A 15450-nucleotide genomic window follows, 5' to 3' on the forward strand; every position below is an offset into this window, starting at 1 on the left:
TAAATATTAAAACCTCAGCATTTTTTCAAGGGTTGATGAAGTTAATTCTCTATTGCATTTGCTATTTAAAAACTGTGGTAGGAGGACATTGTCACATCACTCAAGGTCCCTTATGTAAAGTCCCACAGAGCGCTTTTAGGATTCCATACCAGAAAAGACCTGTTTTCCCCAAATGACTGTCGTGCTTCCAGAGGTGAGCGTGCGATCTGTGTCAGGACACTTTCTGTTTGTGGTTTCCTTCCACATCCTCACAGAAAGTATACATTCTATACTTCATCTAACCTTTTCTGCGCAATTGTGGTGCATGTTGATGTAAGAAGTTTACTAGTCCAGGGTTTTAAAACTGAAAAGATTTTGCTAGTTGCTATTTTGTCAGGGTATTTTTTTTTTTCAAATGGCAAAAATACTTGAAGTCGTTTTGAATTTTAGTAGAGGGAAACTGCCAGCGCTCTTAGAAGGCCCGTGATTTTAGCATCCGTAGAGGCTTGGGAATACACATTTCATTCTGTATCATCAGCAACTGCAGAGTGAAAGAGTCCAGAAATACTGGTGGGGAAATGCTGTTCTGTAATTTCCTTTAGAAATTGTAAGGCAGGTGATCCAGATTTGGTGGGCTGACTCCTTTGGGTTATTAGGGATCCAGACTTTTTAAAAAAGAGTTATTTATTTGTTTTTATTGGAAAGTCACTTACAGAGAGAAAGGGAAAAAAAAAAATCTTTCATCTGCTGGTTCACTCATTGTCACCAGGTGAGAATGTTGGCTCTCTGTTGCAAAATGTTCCTTTTTTTTTGAGAGAGAGAGAGAGAGACAGAGAGAGAGAGAAATAGAGAAAGAAAGTCTTATTGGAAATCTAGTGTTTATAACTTGCCAGTTAGTAAGGTCTATTTGTTCACCAATCCCAATTCCAGTTCACTGGGTCCAGCCCATTCTGTAGACTTCACTCTGCAGCCTTAGGCTCCTGGTCAGCTGTGGCAGATTTGCCCCAGAATACTTCATAAAGCTCACCAAAAAATAAAATTGAAAGATGAGGCTATTTTAGTTGCCAGAAGGTGCTGAAGTTCATGCATAGTTTATTCATAACATGTATTTTTCATGAACATTTTGCAGACCTCTTGTATGCGTTGGTTTCAACCTTGCTTTTCAGAAAAAAGACTTATTTTAATTTTATTTTCCACTAATTCTTTGAAGTGGCTTCAGATGTACAGTGGTTGTAAAAATCTGAAGTTGAGCAAGACCACCGTGGAGGTTAATTGGTTCTCTGGCTTTCGTTGTCTTGCTTGGGCAGTTTTGATGTGGTGGAATCAGAAGCTAACGGGCTTGAATCCCAGCTCTGCTCTTTGTAGCTGTGCTCCTTGAAGCAAACCTCTGGTATTACATGTGTGTCTCTTGTACTAGTCATCTGTTTGCTGGCTGACACCTCTATTTCCTCACCTATCCTCACTTCCAAGTGGTGGCTGAGAGTAGGGTCTCTTGAGCCAAGGATGGATCCTGGCTTTTCTGCTGGCCAACCATTTGTTCTTGAGTGAGATGCTTGAATGTTCTCAATTTCCTCGTCTGAAAAGTGGGCCATCAGTAATATCTTACCTCTAGGATATGTGAAGGATTAAAGAGGCAGGTGTGCAGCATGGAGGATTGGCCTTGGCACATAGGTAGCTGTGAACATCAGCCATTTCCCTGGGTTCCTGTGCTGCTTTGGGAGCCATCGCTCTTTCAGCAGCTTCCCCCAGTGAGGCTCAGCTCTGGCTTCCTGTCTCATGCTGAATGCCTTTCATTCTGGGTGCTCTGCACCTCCTTGTCTTGGGACCCTGGTCTGAGCCCAGTCCTGGCAAGCCAGGCCACCCCCACCTGCTGTCATCTGCTCTCTTCTGCTTCTCCTACCTTGGTTTTCAGCCCATCTGAACCCTTTTACTTTTCTCAGCTCATCTTTTTTTTTTTTTTTTTAATCTCATTGCTGGATGTTTGAGGGAAAAGAAATGACTCTACTGGCTGTGCTCCATTGATCCAAAGTTGATCTCAGTTATTTCTTTGGTCACACAGAAATGGTGCCCATCCTGCTAGGCATTTCTGAAGATTATGTTATGAACTAAAGGGTAAAAAACAGGGTGAATTTGCTTTAGCCACAATTAGGAACACAGTAGACAGCTTGCTGTGGAAACCAGAGAAAGGCTGTCAGGATTACTGGATTCCCAAAGGCATCCACCAGCATGTTTGTTAAAATGGCCAAACATCCTAGAATTTGCTACGTATGTTAATTAAGGAAATTGTCTTTCTCCCTAAGAATTTGAAATGTAGAGAAAGGTTGACTACTTATGTTTCAACTAAATGGCTTCTTTCTCATTCTTTTAAAAAACTCACCATGCAATCTTTTCAGCTTTTAGGTTAATTTGACTAAGATCTGACCTGACCAACTGAACTCCCACAACTGTTCAAGGAAAAAGGACCAAGTGACATATAGGTATGTATGACCAAGGCTAATTTTGTGTCTCCTTTCTGCCTCCTCTTCTATTAATAAGCAGTGGGCAGAAGGAGGAAGGGAAGGGAGTTTTAATTTTTAAGTCCTGGAAGCCTATTGTCAACCAAGAATGAGACCAGTGAAACGACCTACTATTGTATTACTATGCATCAAGTCCATATTCATCAGAGAAACTTTCATTTCATCAGAGAAACTTTGGAGTTTCTGATGGATTTTGGTTTTGATCCTTCACTTTACTAGACTTACTCTCTTAAGTATCTGCATCTTGGATATTTGTTTAACTTCCATCTTGCTTGCAAGGTGGCCAGGCTGTGACTGGGTGAGGGATTAGAGCTGCAAGTTAAACCCGAAGATCATCTTTTTGTGCAATGCTATTGACATTTTTGGGACATAGGTCCCTTTGACCTTTACCACCTCCGTAGAAAACTATTACACATGCACAGACTTTGGCATGTGATTTCAGAGGTTTTCTGGACTCTAGAATCCTGTAGGAGGCCCATAGACCCCAAGTTAAGAATCACATTTTAGAGGTTTCTAGGCAAACTTCCTAGGACTTTTCCCGAAAGTAAGGTGAAATGTCACTAAAAGTTACATTTGAAAAAATTCATCTTCTCGTTTAATGTTTCTGAGGCCTAACCTTCACTCAAAATTGCACCAGGTGAGTTTTTAAAGATTATTTTCTCTCCCTGATGGTGAAGGACCAGTTACAGTCTTGGATTCCCTTCCCTGCCTAGGTTGAGAACCTCTGCCAAGCTTGTTTACCGTATGTTTGGGGCCTGTATTTGCCAGAGCTACTATTGAGTTTAGAAAAAGGTTTCTGAGTCCTTTCTGGATGTGCTGTTTGTGTCAGGAGAGTTCAGTTGACTGTACCTGAACACGTTTTTGGGAGATTATTTTGCCCTACTCGTTCTGTCTCTAGCATTGGCAACCAAGTTCTCATGATGACTGTTTTCTGCCAAGGCTACTTGAAACCATCCCAAGGAAAGCTGTTGCCATAGTTACGATGGCTGTGAGAATTGCCATTTTCTCCTTTTTTTGTCAGCTTGTGGTTTTCCTGATTTTTAAGGTAGCAGCTGACATTCTGTTTTTCTGCAAAACAGCAAGGGAAACACTGGATTCTTGTTGCCATTGCTTTACTATTGTTGTTCATATTTGGCTTTATGTGTTGGATGGGGGGGCATGTGTATATTCTGCATACAAGGTAAAGCTACTTCACAAGATGAAAGATTAGAAGAGTCAGAAAAAGTCATCATTATCTAAACATTTTCTGTTCCCCAATTTTAAATTTTGACCTACTTTGGCCTAATTTTGGACTTGTCACTAAGTTATATACCTTCTATGGAAATAAAAATAAATAAGTGGCCAAACTGCCTTTCATATTGCCTGCTACCCAGGAGCCAGGATACTTCAGCCTGGGCTGAATCTAAACTGGACTGGGGCAGCTGTGCTTCTGTGGAACAGGTGGAGAATGCTGTATCTCAACTTACTATGAAAAGAGAGGTGGGGCCAGCTGTACCTGGTGGCTTAGCAACCCCATCTCATATTCTCATCTGGGACTATAAACACAACGCTTAACACACACCTGGTACACCAGGTGCAGGTTAAGCCTACAGAGAGATTCAAGGTAGCTTGTTACCAGAAACGGTAGTACCACCCCAGTGCTGCTCCTATCTCTGACCAGTCTTATTATTCCTACTTTCTGAATGTCACCATCTTCATGGTTTTGCAGCTTGCTTATTTTGATCATGTTAATGAAATTTACAAAAAGAAAAGAAACCTTACAAATTGTATTAATGCTCAGGACCATATGTTTGGGAGTTGAGTTGTTGCCAGTCCGTTGATAGTGCTAAGGTGTGGACAGCGTCTGCCTGGGTAGACCCTGTGGACACACCTGGACCATGACATGCCTTTCTGCCTCTTATCACACATGCCTCTGTAATGCTGTGTGCTTGTAAATCCATTGTGTGCTTGTAAACCCACCTGTGCCTCTGCTCCCCAGAGCAAGATGAACGCCATGCTGGAGACGCCGGAGCTCCCGGCTGTGTTTGATGGGGTGAAGCTGGCTGCGGTAGCTGCTGTTCTGTACGTGATTGTCCGCTGTTTGAATCTGAAGAGCCCCACAGCTCCACCTGACCTCTACTTTCAGGACTCAGGGCTGTCACGCTTTCTGCTGAAGTCCTGTCCTCTTTTGACCAAAGAGTGAGTAAACCTCATGCCCTTATTTACCCACCTGCTGATCTGCTGCTTGGCTTTATGGGATGTTCTTGGAAGGATCTTCTTATACCATGCCTTTTAGGCATCGATGGAAAGTAGTGTCATTGGTGTTGAAACAGCCACAGTCTTGATAGCAATCTAGTATTTGAATCCAGGAGGGTAGGAGAATCAGATTTTTGTTGCCTGGAAACATCCCTTCCTCCACAGGGTGGTGTCATCATCCATGACAAGGACTTTGCAGCAAGCAGCAGTCATTTCAAGGTAGATAGAGAAAACTGGGACAATATTCTGGCCCTTTAGCAAATGCCCTGTTGCCAGTTCTAACATAGAATCATCCTTACTCAAAATAATCAATAAGCCAGAAAGCCCAGACCTGTAATTGGGTTGTCTTCATCTACTGTATTGAAAATGTACCAAGAATGAACTAGTAGAACTTTTTTTTTTTTTTTTTTTTGGTAGAAAGAACTTAAAAAGAGAACTTTCCTTCCAAGAAAACCAAGTTTCCCTGTAGAAGCCCAGGTTTGGGTTTTGGAGGTGACAGGGGCAGGCTCTGCTTCTGGTATAGGAAACCACAGTTTAAAACTAAGAGGATCTGCCCAGTCTGTTTCCAATCAATGAGGTGTTAAGTGTGTCCTTGCCAATGCCTTCTCATTCACTGTGTCTTTACGGGACTTGTGTTAAACCTTACGTCCAGAGCATTCTATACCCCATCCCCCGCCCCTCCCTTTCTGGCATTGCTGCCTCACATTGGGTTACTGTGTTCTGCATGCAGTCGCACAGGATTGCAGCTGCTTGTAGAGCAGCACACAACTAGCTGACTTCCTAGGAACCCTGCCAGAGAGAGCAGCAGAAGCACCTTGTTTTAACCTGGCAACTACCTCTCACCTGCTGGGTGTTCATGCACAGACGCTACGATAGTGGTGTTGTGACCCTGAGTAAGGAGACTGGTGGAGTGCTGTGAATAACACACAGTCGTAATAGGGGATTTGGAACTGCCCCTGCTGAGGGGGCTTCACATCCCAGAAGGCTCTACAATCAGGATGTGCTGTTCCTAATACACTAAAGTGTGCATTGTCCAGCGTTTTTAATATTTGAATTTCCGTTGTTTGCTTTGCATGGTAATTTGGACTGGCTAGTGCCGTTGGTGTCCCCTTTCAGTCTGAGTGGGACAACTAGTCCCACTTCCTGCGACATCTCATTGTAGAGAATTTCTTGAAAACCAAAGAATTTAAAACCCTGCAAGTGTTTGCGCAGATGAGTGCAAATTTGCACCCGATATTGATTCCTGACTAATTAGAGGGAGGCAACCACAGAAAAGCCGTTACTGTCCCAGCTCCAGAAAAATTCATGTAAGGTATTTTCCGTCTTAATTGTTCAAACTATTTTAAAAAGCTAATGATGGAAGTTTTTACCTCTTCTTACCTTTTCTTAAAAACAGCCCAGACACACCAATTTCTCATTTCTCCTTCCCTCCCCACCCCACCACGGCACACTTTCTCAATGAACCTAAGGTGCCAACCTGCTACCGCATGCCCTCTGTTGAAGAGGTCCACGTGCTCCTCTTGGTAGGAAAGCGCATTCCTGGTGTCATCTCATTAGATTTGGTAGAAATGTTGCGCCAACCTGAGCAGGCAGCATCAGTAGGGAGCCCTGTGGCCATCTGACAGTTGCCATGCTCTCTCCTGGCAAAGCCTGAATTAGCAAGGTGGGGGAGATGGGAGTGAAGGATCACCTAGGTTAAAAGCAAAACTGATGTTTGCTTCAGAATTAGCTCAGGTTTGAAGGTGAGGTTCTCCAGCAACTGTTTGCTTCCAAGACCTGTTTCTGTGATTTCAGGACGAGCAGCTAAAATTCCAAGCACCCTAACATTCTTGACTTCAACATAACACATCAGGGCAGAAAGGTTCATTTGTTTTACCTCCGTCTTTTCATTTGCCTCTTATTTCTGATTCAGATCCTAATTCTTTAGGAATAAGTATATTCTGCATTCATGGGGCCCATCACCAAAATATTTTCACATTATTCTCTGTTTAGTAAAATTGCTGAGTACCTCTCACGGGCATGATGCCATTTAATCCTCTTGATAACCAGGCTGTTCGATTTCACTCTTCCTCCCCACTTTAGGGATAAGGAAAGGGGGAGCATCAGGGTAGGAAAGCAAACACAAACTGTGGTGTGGTTCCAGAGGTGGCTGCCTCCTTCTCCCTGGGACCTACCTCAGGATCTCCTTCAGGATGGCTGCCTGCAGAGGAGTGAGCAGAGGCAGAAGAGCCCGGCCAGGCCAGGAGCCATCAGCCAGGTGTCCCCGCTCCCACCTGCAGGGACCTCACACTCCTGAATATGCCTGTTTCTATTTTGATCGCCCTGTTGCAAGCCACAGTCCCTTAATGTTCCTTCACTCCCTTGATGTCACATTTCTGGAATAACCTCCTGTGTTTGGAGTTGAAGGCAGGAAATGGGTCTGTTATGGCTAGGAGTGTTTCTCCTGGGACTCGGGATTTTTCCCTGGGCAGGAGAAGCGTGTGTTCTGTCTTCACCAGTGCTCTCCTGGGCAGCAAAGTCCAGTCAGCCTGTTTACAGCAAGCTGGGGGACCCTGACTGCAGGCGTCTGTTAACCTGACCTCAAGGAGGATAGGAACATGAACATACCCTCCTTGCTCTGCAGAAGCAGGAAGAAAAGGAGGGGGAAGTTGGACATGGAAGCATGTGAGGAGGATGGGATATTTCCTCCTCTCCTCCTCACTCGCGCCCCAGCAGTGTTAAAATCTGTCTGAAGGTAATTTCCCCAAGGATAAGTGAATCTTTTAATGTCTCAAGGAAAACTTTACTCCAATGGGATATGTCTCTTGTTCACTTAGCAACAGATCAATATTTACCTGGTGATTCATTTTTCTTCTTCTTTTTTTGGCTCTCGGAGTGTTTGCTTTTCATAAAACAAGCAGACCAAGCTCAGTTGCAACTTATGAGAAAGTCTTGGTGGTGATAGAAATCTCCTGGATTAAAAAAAAAAAACACAACTAATACCTTTTCACTGTTTAATAGAAAATAGAGTACACAAAACTCATTTGTTTTTTTATGAATTGTATACATTTTTGCATATTATATTAGGTGTGAAGGGTCAAGGGCTAGAGGAAAGTGGGTAAGACCATTGTTTTCACATTCTGTTCTTTCTTTCCTATGTCTGGGGGGAGGAGAGAGATAAGGGGAGAAGCTACACCCAGCCTTCCGACTGTCCTAGGGTCCCCGACATGGGGCATTCTCCGAGGGTCCTGCTCAAGTGGTTTTGACAGTTCAGTAGTTCTGCATTGCTGCCTACCTTTCTGCTCCAATCATGATGAAATCTCTCCAGACTCCACTGGCTGACGTAGTCCACCTAAGAGGCTCCTTTTCCCCGGATATTCACTGCCAACACTTGGCTAGGGTAGCTGATCAATTTCTTCTGTTCTCCGTCCTCTGTTATGGTCCCAAGTGTCCTCTGCAGGCTCCAGTTTACTGCTGTATCCTCCATGTGTTTCTGAATATACTGTCCATTGCTCCATCCAAGCCACCGAGGAGGCCCAGGTCTGACACGTGCACTCCATGGTCAGACCATGGAACCTGTGGTTCTGTTGGGGGAATTCCCAGAGAAACTTCATCTAAGGTGATCCCAGACCTGATTCTTGTGTGTATGCCAACACAGGGTCCAGCACAATCCGTCGCCCAAATCAGCCTATGCATACATTGTTAGTTGCAATTGTTAGATCAGTTGTCTCCAGCCTTGTCTTCTACACAAACAATGGGTATTGTAGTCCCACAAAACTCATTTGTAATTTACCTATTCAGAGGTAGCACTCTTACTATTTTGCTGGATTTTTCTTGTGTGTACACTTTACCTTCTCAGAGTTAGGATAATAAACAAGGGAACTTCAAAACGTTCATATAAGCATGGAATTAAAACATAAGTTTACGTGGATGTAAGAACAACTTGAAAGTCATGCATGGTTTTTCCATGAATTTTGTGAAGCTCTCTCGTGTGTTGTTTATTGACCTGCCTTGACACCAGTCCAGTGTGTCATCAACACTTAGAAATCCACATTACAACCTCTGTCTTAACATTCTTTCTAATTTCCTCCTGGCTGTCACTCAGGTGGATCACAGGGAGGTGGCTGTGGCCACTCCCGGAAAAGCCCAAGGGAGTGGTAGTTACGCAGCTGAACACATAGGCAAGAGATGCTGTGCAGCAGCAGCGATGTGATCTAAGCTTGCGTTGAGTCTGAGCTGGCGTACAAACCTAGGTCTACCTCTGAACAGCTGTGAGCCCGGACAGAGTGCTGGTCCCTCTGGTCCTTGATTTCCTTCTACTTCAGAGGCAGCAACCACATCTCCTGCGTTGTCCTTCAGTACCAAGATCCTCTGAGATTAGACCTTTGCGTCATCAGAGAGCAGCAGAGGAGGTGCCTGGGGAAGGACCCTCAGGGGAAAGGTTTTCCCTTGTGCCTTTCTGCTCCTGACTGTCTCATCCCCCACACGCTGGGACAGGCTAGCACTATCTCCCCAGGGCTTTAAAAAAATTTTAACTGCTGTTTTGAGCTGACATATTCACATAATAAAATGCACAGGAGCTTTTGCCTATGTGTTCAGCTGCGTAACTACCACTCTCATTGGGCTTTTATGGGAGTGTCCATAGCCACCTCCCTGTGATCCACCTATCTGTCATAATGCAACTCGAGTTGGCTTCCTCAAACAGGCTAGCACCCAAGGCATGTTGCCGTGTGACCCCAGCCTGCCTGTGCAGCGCTGTCACTTGCTTTGTCATTGCCCAGGAAGTGCCTCTTGCGCCAGCTACTCCAAATTCATTTCTCCCCACCAAAATACTCCTAACCCTGTAAGAGAAACTTCACAACAGTAGCATTGGCTCTGAGCTTTCCTAGACCTGCCCCACTCCTCCTCTGCTAGAATGAACCTTCTTTCCTTTTCCTAGTATGTGGTTCCTCAGCATGTAGCTGCTTCTTCATGCTCCCTCTTGTTTTCATGTGTTTTTTTAAAGGATTTATTTATTTTTGGGCCCGGCGCAGTGGCGCAAGTGGTTAAGGTCCTCACCTTGCACGCCCGGGATCCCATATGGGCGCCGGTTCTAATCCCAGCAGCCCCACTTCCCTTCCAGCTCCCTGCCTGTGGCCCGGGAAAGCAGTCGAGGACGGCTCAAAGCTTTGGGACCCTGCACTTGCGTGGGAGACCCAGAAGAGGCTCCTGGCTTGGGATCGGCATAGCAGCGGCCGTTGCGCTCACTTGGGGAGTGAATCATCGGACGGAAGATCTTCCTTTCTGTCTCTCTTCTCTGTATATCTGCCTTTCCAATGAAAAAATAATAATAAAAAAAGGATTTATTTATTTTTAATTGCAAAGTCAGATATACAGAGAGAGGAGAGACATAGAGAAACATCATCCATTCACTGGTTCACTCCTCACATGGCCACAATGGTCAGAGCTTCACCGATCCAAACCCAAGAGCCAGGAGTTTCTTCCAGGTCTCCCATGCGGGTGCAGGGTCCTCTATTGCTTTTTCAGGCCACAAGCCAGGAGCTGGATGGGAAGTGGAGCAGCCAGGACATGAATCGGCACCCATATGGGATCTGGTGTGTGCAAGGCAAGGGTTTAGTCACTAGGCTATTGTGTCGGGCTCCTACCTCTTGTTTTCTGCAAATTTATATCTTTTTTCTCTGGAGTACATGGACCCCAAACCAGCAACCACATACTTGGGGAGACAACAGGGTCCCTGGCAGTTCCCAAACCTAGGGTACAATGTTGTCCTGCCTCTTATTTTCTCACAAACACTTACTCCCATTTTGGCAAATGCCATGAGTGCTTGCGGAAAAGAAACCATATTGTTCCCAGCGTGTTCCATGATGCTCTGAAGAATCAGATGTATCTTTCACTCTTGCAGATTTGTTGGAATGGGAAGATTTCCTCCCATCTCTGGCAGAAGGTGGATTTTTTTTTTTTTTTTAATACTCAGGCAGCCCCAGATATAGGCAAGTGGCAGTTTGCAGCCACCACCCTTCCCTATGGGCCTGGCTGAAGTTTCCATCACTAGTTACAGATTAAAAGATGAAAACAAGCAGTAGCAGGTACCTATCTCTCGGAGCCTACAGTTAAAATGTATGTGTTCCCCTGTGGGAAGCCAGGCTGCTGCTTTTCCACTGCTTAGGAAGCTTCTTGGTGAGGGGCACGCTGAGGCTAAGGATGCAGCCATTGGAAGTACTATGGACCACTCAACTAATAGACAAGCCTTAAGAACAGAGCTGCCTATCTCCATTGGTAGGAGATCCTATAGGGTCCAGAGAAAGGAAGCAGCATGACCAAAGCCTTAGCCCCACCTATGATGGCGGGAAAGTCCTTCTTTCCCTAGAGATAAAAATGTAATACTGTCATCCTACTTCCACGCATGGGACCGAGAGCTGGGTGCTGCCCTTCCCTGTGGATTTGAGAGACACCTGAAACTTGGATGGAGGGGTCATAACCAGCCGGAGCTAACAATTGGCTCTGCTGTGCTCTAGAACCTTCTCTGGGTGTTCCTTCTTGGAAGCTGCTTCAGACAGTTATAGGAGAGTGGCAGACATCCCTCAGGCTCTCCGCAGAACAGGAAAGATTCCTTCTCTGTGATACTCCCAATTTCCGCGCTCTCTGTAGGGTCTAGACCCCAACAAGAATCCCATTGAACCACTGTTCAAATCTCTTATAAGTTCATTTCTTTAGTTTGCTACTAATAGTAATCCAGTGGTCTTAGTTCACCAACATTTGGCGACCTCTGAGACTCATTTGCTGGGAAGGATTTTGTTTTTGTTTATTATTATTTTTTTTAATATTTGCTTCAGTTATTTGAAAGGCAGAGACACAGAGTTCTCCATTCACTGATTCACTTCCCAGGCTGGACTAGGCCAAAGTCAGGAGCTTGGAGCTTCTTCCAGGTCTCCCATGTGGGTGCAAGGAGCCAAGCACCTGGGCCATCTCCACTGCTTTTCCAGGTACATTAGTAGGAAGCTAGGTTGGACTTGGAGAGTTGGGACTGGAATTGGTGCTCATATGGAATGCCAGCATCACAGGTGGCAGTTGAACATTGCGCCACCACGCCAGGCCCTGGGAAGTATTTTTTAAAAGATCACTATTTTAACTTTTTTACTGTGGAAGTTTTCCAGAGGCATGTATTTTTATTGATTTCTCACAGTTGCACATCCCATTTCTGATAAGACTGAACAAACCTCCTTTTATTTATTTGAGAGGCAGAGGGATAGAAAGAGAGAAAAAAAAGCTGCCCTCTGCAGGTCCACTCCCCAAAGGCACATACTTTCCCTGCACCTGCCCTGCTCCCCGTGGACTGAAGCCAGGGGCCTGGAACTCAGTCCAGATCTCCGATGTGGTGCAAGAGCCCAGCTGCCAGGGTCAGGAGCAGAGGCACTGATCAAATGCAGACACTTCGATATGGAACACGCATTCTAACTGCTGGGCCAGGCACCCACCTCCAGACCTCATTTCATTTTTTCTCTTAGACAACACCAACTCCCTCTCCATTGCCATCCTACATGTTTATATCTAACAGTAGGTGTCCATTTTTATTTTTAATATTATTTTTCTCTAAAGGTTGATTTGGCAGACAGGGTTGCAAAGACAAAGACTTCCACCTACAGGTTCATTTCCTAAATGGCTGGGCCAGGCCAAAGCCAGGAGCCTGGAATTTCATCCCTCTCTCCCATGTGGGTGCAGGGACCCAAGCACTTGGGCCATCTTCTGCTGTTTTCTCAGGTGTATTAGCAGGGAGCTGGATCAAAAGTGGAGCAGCGAGACTCAAGCCAGCACCCATTTCAATGCTGGCACTGTAGCTAGGAGCTTCACCTACTATGCCACAGTACTAGACTCCATTTTTCTTATATCTCCCCAGATAAAAGCCTGCTTCTCTGTATATGAAAGCTATGTTTGTCATGGATATGTACAGAGGTATTTATTTTGTCCTGATGTACCAAGGAAGTGTTATGTAACTAGAAGTAGCATATACTAAAGCTGATCTCTCTAGGCAGTCCAATAGAAGGAGTTCTTCTCCAGATCTAAAGAGCCCAGGACTCAGTGTAAAAACTCCTAAGCTCCTACCCTTCTATATCTGCTTGTTAGAAGGCTGTTTATTGGCAGGGGCAGTGCCAAAGTGGAGGCTGGGATTAAGACCTTGGGTAGGGACCATTGATGTGTTCTCAGTCTTAAATAAAATCCAAGGCAAATGCAGCTGCATAGCATCTCTTCTTGTAACTGTACCTACAGAATGGACAAAATCTGTTCTTTTTATAATAATAAAAAAAATTAAGGAAAAAAAGAAAATTCTCTGTCAGATTGCCATCCTTAGACCTCTCCTAGCACAGATTATTTATAGAAGTATAAAAGTTCATGGAAAATAGAATTTAAAAATAAGTATGAAGTGTGAAATCTCAGGCCCATTTTAACTGCTTTCTGGCATTTAAAATGCTAGTCGGGTGGGAGTGCCCGAGATGGAATCTTCCTCTATTTTCAATCCAGCTTCCTACCAGTGTGTCTGGGAGGCAGCAGAATTTGGGTTCCTGCCACCGGAGTAGGAGACCTGGATGGAACTCAACCCTGGCTGTTGAAGACATTTGAGGAATGAGACAGTACAAACAAGATCCTCATTCATATATATCTCTCTCTCTCACTTTCTGTATCACTCTCTTTCAAATAAGCAAATTTTAAGAATAAATGAGGTGATAAACTAATAAAATGCCAATTAAGACACCACATCTATCACTAGGTGTTTGCATTTCAATCCCAGCTCTGTCGCAGATCCCAGTTTTCCTGCTAAGACACCTCCTGGGAAATAGTAGGAGAAGGCTTCCTGCCACCTGCGGGAGAGACCCAAGCTGGGTCACCAGTTCCAAGCTTCGTCCTGGCCCAGACCCAGTGATCGTGGGTGTTTGGGAAGTAAACCAATGGAAGGCAGAGCTCTTTCCATCTCTCCTTTTCCAAAGAGTAAAAGAAAGGAAGAAAAGTTGCTGTTGGCCGGGATGTAGTCAGAGGCTGTTAGACTTGCTACACTTAGAAACCACCGACGTGCCTTTGGCTAGAAATTTACCACAGCTGTCCTTGCAGGAAGAAAAGAAGAAAAGAAGAAACGTAAGGAACAGCTAGTGGGAAGCACAGGCTGTTATTTTATGGATATAAAATGGCCAGGTTGTTACAGGATCACCATAGTGTTAAGCCCTGCCTAGACAGTGGTTCCCTGTGTAGGTTGTTGAACCACGTTGTGCCAGCCCCAGAGGGCAAGGCCCGACTCCCAGAGGGCTATTCCTATAGAAGAAAGCACGTCCCGTGACCCACACTCACAACTTCCTGGGGCTGTGTTTTCTCACAGAAAGCCTTAGCATGAGTTCAGGAATTCTAGTGACCCTACCAAGATAATGTAGTTGTGTCTAACTTATTAGGTAAACAAGAATTAGCTCTTATTTTAATATCAACATTCCAGTGGTTTTAGGCAAAAAAAAATTTTTTTAATCTATGCACAGTTTTTGTATAACCTGCATTTTCCATGATCTTTTTGAAGACCCTCCCACCTCCTAGTGAGCTAAAGCTGGAAGGAATTTCATTATTTGGGGCTTAAAGTCCTCTTATTTCCCTCTTGCTCATAGACATTCCAGAACAGATTTAGATCTTTCCTCCTTGGCTGAATACGGCAGCAGCTTTTTCGTTGTCATAGGATAAAGTCCTGATTTCCAAAGTCTTAATTCCATTGACCTGATTATCCATTTTAAGAGCCGTTCAAGTATTTCCTTAGCTGCTTATGATAAACTGAGAACAGAGAGACGAGGCCGTGCAGCACACCAAAACCCTGATTATGTAGCCAGCAGACCCTAGGAGCACATTCACTTTCATCCTAAGAAAGTTGGAAGATGAAATACTGAGAATTATCTTTAATGGAACCACAGCTTGATTTACTTCACTGAAATCAGTTTTTAGGTGACTTCATCTTAAACATGAATTGTAATTCTGATAAATTGTCCAAACTGAAACTGTCAAGATGAGAAGGGTGAATTACTGACCCCTGGACATTGTTCTCTGGCACTAGACTGATCAGACATCCCCGTTTGCCAGAGTGTGGGCCTCACCATGCTCATCCTGGGGAAGTCCCAGCAAACAGCCTCTTCCGCCATTAGATTGACTGTGCAGTTTTTACAAGTAGGCGTTCACTTGGTGGTGGGTATTAATTTGCCAGCGGCCAGGTTTAATTTAACTCTTAGATGTTGCCCGCCTGTACTGCATCTACCTTGGCCGTACCATGATGCAAGGTACCACCATCTTGAAGGCTTCTTGTACTGAATCCAGATGATGAAACTCCATGTGCTGTAAAATACACCCATGCCCTCTAACCTTGAGCCGGATTCTATCTTTTCATTACAGACTGTGTGCCTTCTTGCAGGAATTACTGCATCCTGAAAGATCTAAAAGTCACCAAAATGTTCAAGATTCCCCCAGTTTAGTTTAAATCAAAGAATGCGCATCTCTAACATGCCATGTAGTCTTTTAAAAACAATCAATGCCAGTTTCCAAACACTGGTCACCTTCTTCCTGCCTGCTCTATTCATTATACATGACTTTATTCTTCAGGGCTTTTCTGTGTATCAGAAAAGCAACAGAAGCTATAGAATATGCTACAGTTGGTTCCATCAGATGGTATCAGACCTGGCTCGTATGGTCAGCAAGTGGATCTTAGCATCTCTCACAGTGTCCCACT

The 15450-nt window shown here is 44.5% G+C and overlaps 1 protein-coding gene and 1 pseudogene across 3 annotated transcripts in view; both read left to right on the forward strand.

Annotated features, from left to right (window-relative positions):
- LOC121149301 (monoacylglycerol lipase ABHD2) overlaps nt 1-15450 on the forward strand; it is a 99262-nt gene that overhangs the window by 19876 nt on the left and 63936 nt on the right. For 2 of the 3 annotated variants that reach the window (XM_040969811.1, XM_040969813.1), the window contains exons 2-3: nt 2373-2456; nt 4474-4673. In XM_040969811.1, the coding sequence (XP_040825745.1) occupies nt 4480-4673 (194 nt within the window). In that variant the 5' untranslated portion in view covers nt 2373-2456; nt 4474-4479. Of the gene's footprint in view, nt 1-728; nt 749-2372; nt 2457-4473; nt 4674-15450 lie in introns of those variants that run through there. The other variant, XM_040969812.1, reaches the window with a different exon arrangement.
- LOC121149302 lies at nt 13475-15338 on the forward strand (annotated as a pseudogene).

Source organism: Ochotona curzoniae, unplaced genomic scaffold, assembly GCF_017591425.1.
Source record: "Ochotona curzoniae isolate NIBS_2020 unplaced genomic scaffold, NIBS_Ocur_1.0 scaffold_4701, whole genome shotgun sequence".
NCBI lineage: Eukaryota > Metazoa > Chordata > Mammalia > Lagomorpha > Ochotonidae > Ochotona > Ochotona curzoniae.